The following is a 6055-nucleotide window of genomic DNA, read 5'->3' on the forward strand; positions in this document are numbered from 1 at the left end:
AAAATTCCCAGTATGGAGTGTTTATAAACGGCCTCTTGTTCATCCCTTGTGATGGATGGATGCTCCCTATCACTGTTCTTCCCGCTAACTCCACAACCCGCTTAGCAATCTCTCTGCCACTGTTTCACAACCCTCCACCCCCCTCCCCCAAATACTCTGGAGCCATGAGTTTCTGTGCTGACCTTGCTTCCTTGGTGGGTGGGCCCTTACTGGTTGACTATGCACAATTGCATTATGTTTGATAGTGAGGGAAAGTGTTTGCATGCGGGGGTGTTATGGAGGGAGGAGGGTGCAACTGAGAGGCCAGTGTGAATCTTCTAATGACGAAAAACAACACGGCTGTCAAGGCCTCCCAGGAGCAGGTCACACACACACACACGTCAGCGGGGGTGGAGGTCAGCCAAGGCAAAGGGGCAAAGGTCAACAGCTAGGTCAAGAGCAACGCCTTGACCTCTGCAGGGCTTGAAAAAAGTGGGAGATGAAGAGAGTAAACTGTAGGAGGAAGAAGTGTTTTCTCAGTATGAAGATAATCCTAAATGAAACAAAATGAACAGAGAAAATTACGTATTTAATGTTTAATCTTTACAGTACACTGACCTACAGAACATATTCAACATTTATCAAAGTACAAAATCGAACTTTTGTTGTGCAAAACAGTGAGAATGAAAAAAAAAAAAAAAAAAAGTAAATTAAACATGGTAGTGAAAAACATGTTGCAACTTTTATCACCAGTGCAAACTCAATTGGTCAAGTGTCCATTTTATTTTTTAAAAGCTAATAAAATAAATGAACAATTCTCAAAACTGTGATTAAAGCACTTGGTGTAAACAATAAAAAAAAAAATGTACCAAATACAATATACACTTTTGCGGTCAGACGCGTGAGTCACTGCAACAGGATGAAACTGGGCTTCACGCAGCGTTAAGTGTCGACGCCGTCAAAGTGTTTGGCAACTTAAAAACACCAGAATACTTCACGGACAGCAGAGTTCTGACATCTATATTAGGTCTGAAATCAAATGGAGGTCGTGGCCTAAAATCAGGAGGATTTGGGGTTGACGGGAGTTTTTTTAATCCATGTGTGACACCTGAAACCCTCGATCGTCCATCTAAAACTCAAATGCTGAGAGAATCGGAAATCCCATCACTGCAGCTGAACCCCAGTGGGGGACTCCAGCTGTCACTGTACTTTTTGCAGATGAAAACAAAGTGTAAACATAAAAATAGATCATCATAAGTTACACTATAAAATCTAGCTAAAAATGTTCTTTCGTCCCGATTCTGTTGGATGTGTGATTTTGAGGCTTCCCTGGAAGCTAGTGTCCGTTTCGTGTCCCAGCAGTACCCTCTTGGTTTAGCTCCCAATCAGAGGAGTCGTCTCACCGTGGCCGACGTCACCCGCCAACTTGGCTTTCCGGTAAATTAAGAACTGGAGAGAGATCTGAACCGCAACGTTAAGGAAATTTAAAGAAATGCACCTAGAAACACAAACAACTATGACAAACATGATATAATATTTGATCATGAAATTACTACATGAAATGACCCATATTTATTGTAGGCTTTGGGGCTCCAGACACCCAGGACTCCCTTAAAGTCTCAGAATCACTTCAATGGATTGCAAATGTGTTGCATATTCCCAAATAAAGTTGCAGTTGACACACACCCCTTGTCAACATGTTCACTAAAAATAAAAGCCACTTCATACTTAAATCCACCACTTATGTGGGGTGTAAAGAGGCACATGGCCTCCAGGAGGCACTAGCACAGCTTTCACAGTGTGTTGCTTTGCTTCCCTGCCAGCACTTGGACCTTTGATACTGTATATTGTGTTTCAGTCATGAGACCTAATCCCATCTGATGAAATGTCCCTTCTGCCTAAAATGTAACACGTACGTGGGATAAACGGAGAGCCCAGAAGACCGGCAACAACAGCCATGTTTTGAATTCTTTAAAAAGGATACAATGAGGTCTAAGGAGAGGGTGCCGAGGCTGCCGATGAGCCATGGCAAGTGGTGGATTATGTAGCTTTTCTCGCCCTGGCCCTCATCAGGGTTCTTGAGCAGGACACTCAGGCCGTACGAGGTGTTTCCCAGGATGACCAACGCGAACAGGAAGAAAGACACACCCTCTGTCGACTTCCTCTTAAACTGTGGGCAGAATTGAGAGGACGGGAAGAGAATTGGGAAGAAATCAACAGGAATAGAGGAAGTAATACATATCCACCTCATGCTGTACAGCAGAGTGATATGTGCAGATTGAAGAGGCAGTCGTCCATGCTATCCTTGCGTCATATGCACTGGCGTTTACGACTGTTCAGCTTTCAGCGACATTTAATCTGGCCTCTTTCACTTTGATATACATTTGTCATCGGTTGCAGATTCAAACAAAACACAACTTGTAATGCCATCACGGCTTTTTTGGGTCTATAATTATCATTTCACGTGCATTTCTACACATTTTAAATTTATCTTTAGCTATACCTTTCATTTTAAAGTCACATTTTTAATGTTACTTATTGGCTACACGTGGATACTATGTAATATTATGAGGATACTTATTCTGAATAGCCATTTGTTATTAGTGTTAGTATAAGTATCAGCAAACATCAATATCACAAAGGAAACAACACATCTGCAGCAGGACCCACTTTAACACACTCACATTAGTGTACATCTGGGGCAATCTGGAAAAGAGGTAGAGAACTGACGACACTGAGCCAATGGAGAAACCAATGATTTCTCTCGGGGTAAAAGCCTGAAGCGACAAAGAGGCAGACAACAACATTAAACCAGCAAAATAAAAAGCCAGACGAAATGTGTTCACCGCCCTCATGTCAGTAACAAACAAATGAATATGACTCACCTTGATGGAACTAAGATCAGCGGTAGAGAGCAAGGCACGACCTCTGAACCCAGAAGGAACCGCTTCATGCTGGGTGCCTAATCCAGGGAGGTGGGCGAGGCCTGTGGTGAAGCCCAGGACACAGGCGACACCCACCATGTGCAAAACCCTCCTTCCTGGGAAGGAGACAACGCCTGGGTTCAGCACCAATACCAGGAAAGACATCCAAGCACATTCCTCCAGACAAGGGTCACCGTGTCAGAGTTCACCAGTCGTGTAACAAACGCAGCAACATGAGGCATGTGATGACATCACAACAGGGTACAGCGATAACCCTCTTCCTCCGTCTGGACTAGTGTTGGATCACTATCCATCAGCATTGATAAGAGAAGCGTGTTCATTAAGCAGCCAAGTCAGATCAAACTGACCTTAGAAATAAGCAGCGCCTTAATGGTGGCTGAATCAATAAATTAACAACGTGGTACATTTGTAAAATTGAGTAGTGAAAAGAAAAAGTAACTCACTTTCTAACATCTTGTTCGATATCTTGTAGTAGAAGTACATGGCCAGCATCAACAGGTCAGCTAATATATAATAAACAGCTGTATATGTCTGGATGACAAGGAGAAAGACACATGAAACAGGTCAAAAATAAAGAATTAAATAATCAATTACTCATGTAAGTCACTAATCAATACAAAAACAATAATTAGCTGACAATAGCTAAACATTTGACGGTTTGTTTTTTGCCATACCATTATTAAATAAAAACACACTTTTTTCTCTTAAATAAATGATTGAGATTTTAATTACTTCTAATGATCATCGCTTTTGACAAATTACTGATTGAAAACAATGATTTATAGACATGGAAACATTCTTAACACCGCTACAAGTCACCTGAAGCGGAAGCTGGTCTGCCAAGAAGGAGCCCACCAGATTACAGGAGTCGCCTCCCAACCACAGCAGCAGAAACCAAATGGAGAGGGCCCGGTCCATGTTGCCCGTTTTACACGAGCTGTAGTACTGTCTGAAAGTCAGAAAGACACGTTGTGTGTGTGTCCATTACGACGAGATGACAGAGCACTTCCTCCGAGAGGCGCCATACACCAAATACTTACGGAAGAGAAGACACCATGAAGAAGACGATGGACAGGAGGCCGAGGTAAATGCTGGCCATGTCCCTCCCGTCCTGCGCGCATTCCCCGAGTCCTTCCCAAACCCACTTGGACCCGTTCGGGCAAAGGGAAGTGAAGTTTCCTTGAGTGGACCACCCAGAGGCACCCCGCGCGAGGTCTCCGTCTGTACTCATCGTCTGCTGGAGAGAGAAAGGGGGCCTGTCGTTATCCGGTTGATTACGGATTAACATCCTTATTACGTCTCTTTAGTTCCCGTTCACAGCCAACACACACTAGTTAATCGACGTCTCCACTAATGCAGTCATATGTGCCACAGGTGTGGAGTTTTCCGGAGCGTCAGCACAGGTTTGAACCCGCAGTACAAACTACAAAGAGAACAACAACACGACCCAGAAGACGTAACGCAGCATTCCAGCTAACTGGGTCAAAGGCTGTTAAATTGTTTTTTTAAAACAGCCCGTTGTTTCACAATTGTTTTCTGCTACGCCGATTCGAGTGTCACACAAAACACACTGAACAGAAGCCACAGAATCACATTAAAAACTAATTGTTAGTTAGCCACTTAGCTAACGTTAGCTAGCAACGTCAATTTAGACTAACGGTTGGATGTTCCCTGAGAGGGTCGACATACTAAAAAAAGAAATGAGTAAAGCAAATGTGTGTCTTGCCTGTGTGGCCGCTGACATGCCGACAGAGTCCTTCGCTGAACAGAAACCTCTCAGACACTGCGGACACAAACACAGAAGCAGTCAAATAAACAAGCCAGGCGCGTGTCCGCGCGCTGATTGGTCGTTGGGTTGATACGTCACCGCAGGCTGGTCGGAACTGGGGCACGTGACTTGCGCCTCTACTCTGCCTTTTAAAAAATAAAGCTAAAATTGGCTTTGGGGGAAATGTACATCTCGTTAATTTAATAAGAATATCCATTCCAAGTTATGTATAATACCTGTTTTTAAACACGTTGTGATTTTAAGAAGCATTCAAAAGGGAATATAAAAAAAGAAACATGTAGATTTGACAGATTTGTTGTATTATTGATCATTTTGATGCCACCATGGTGATTATAAAATGATGTCTATGTGTCTGTAATTGGTCGTGGAGATTGCTCTCTTTGATAATACGTTATGTTTGGAAGGCCGTATTCTGATTAAAGTTCATTCTCCGGTCGGGACTGTTAAATAGACGTAAAACAAAAGATTGTACAACAAGTGTGAAGCCGCGTGACAAGCTTCCGTGTGATAGTCACTCATCTGTAGAGCTGGGACAGCTGATGAGATGTTCCAGGGCTCACACACCTCACACCCTCTCAACACATAGCTACAAACCTCGTTAAATCACATTGTTTCAAAGTAATCCGGTCATTAGCCTCGAGGCCTCCTACATTCTTTAACTAACTTTGCATTTTAGTATGTGGCTGCGAAAAACAATACACCTATAAGTGATTATATAATAACACCAGGTCCGAAACCCCTGAGTAAAGCGTGATTGTATGCAAATTACCCCACTCAGTGACCTTTAGAGAAGTCATTGTTATCAGTGTCTTTTCACTCTTGTTCAATGTTAAGATGATGATGGCTAATTATCCTCATCGTTACAACAACAGAGGCAGTACGTTTAAATCGAAACTATTTCCCCAGTTATCTCGTCTAAGATGGGCAGTTGTCAAGAGGGGAGAAAAAAAAAACATCCTACCACGAAGAGGCAATCAGATCCGATGTCAGACTTCTAGAGCTACTTCTTTATATAGTAAAAAACTAAATGCTTTCGGCTGACGATGCGTCAGACTGACGGACACTAGCACCTTCCTGTTGTGGTCACGTGCTTCTTGTGAAGCGACTCCGACCTCTGGCTCAGTTTCATGGGTCAAAATGCTCCTTTGCGGTACTGAAACTTGCAGTGCGTCGGCGATGTTTTATGGAGTCAGTGGTGACTTCCTCTTGGCAGTTGTAAAGGTTCACTGCACCATTTAAAGTCCACCATTTAAATCACTTTAAATCGAACCAAAATTATCTGCTTAGATACCAAGAGTATGTGGAAATGTGTTTTGTTGTTTTTGCTCAACTTTTCAGAGAC

The 6055-nt window shown here is 43.0% G+C and overlaps 1 protein-coding gene across 4 annotated transcripts; it reads right to left on the bottom strand.

Annotated features, from left to right (window-relative positions):
- Positions 1–560: 560 nt before the first annotated feature.
- On the bottom strand, positions 561–5796 carry slc66a1 (solute carrier family 66 member 1). 4 transcript variants are annotated; one of them, XM_034537749.1, is made up of 9 exons: positions 5675–5795; positions 4651–4707; positions 3965–4161; positions 3744–3873; positions 3368–3455; positions 2865–3019; positions 2664–2756; positions 1964–2149; positions 561–1440 (listed from the first exon to the last, which is right to left on the bottom strand). In XM_034537749.1, exons 2-9 carry the CDS (start codon positions 4666–4668, stop codon positions 1354–1356), a joined length of 954 nt encoding a protein of 317 aa, XP_034393640.1. In that variant the 5' UTR covers positions 4669–4707; positions 5675–5795; the 3' UTR covers positions 561–1353. The 4 variants fall into 4 exon arrangements, with proteins under 4 accessions (XP_034393640.1, XP_034393641.1, XP_034393643.1 ...); XM_034537750.1 differs by having other exon boundaries at positions 3965–4158; positions 5675–5794; XM_034537752.1 differs by having other exon boundaries at positions 3965–4707; positions 5675–5773.
- Positions 5797–6055: the final 259 nt, after the last annotated feature.

Source organism: Cyclopterus lumpus, chromosome 7, assembly GCF_009769545.1.
Source record: "Cyclopterus lumpus isolate fCycLum1 chromosome 7, fCycLum1.pri, whole genome shotgun sequence".
NCBI lineage: Eukaryota > Metazoa > Chordata > Actinopteri > Perciformes > Cyclopteridae > Cyclopterus > Cyclopterus lumpus.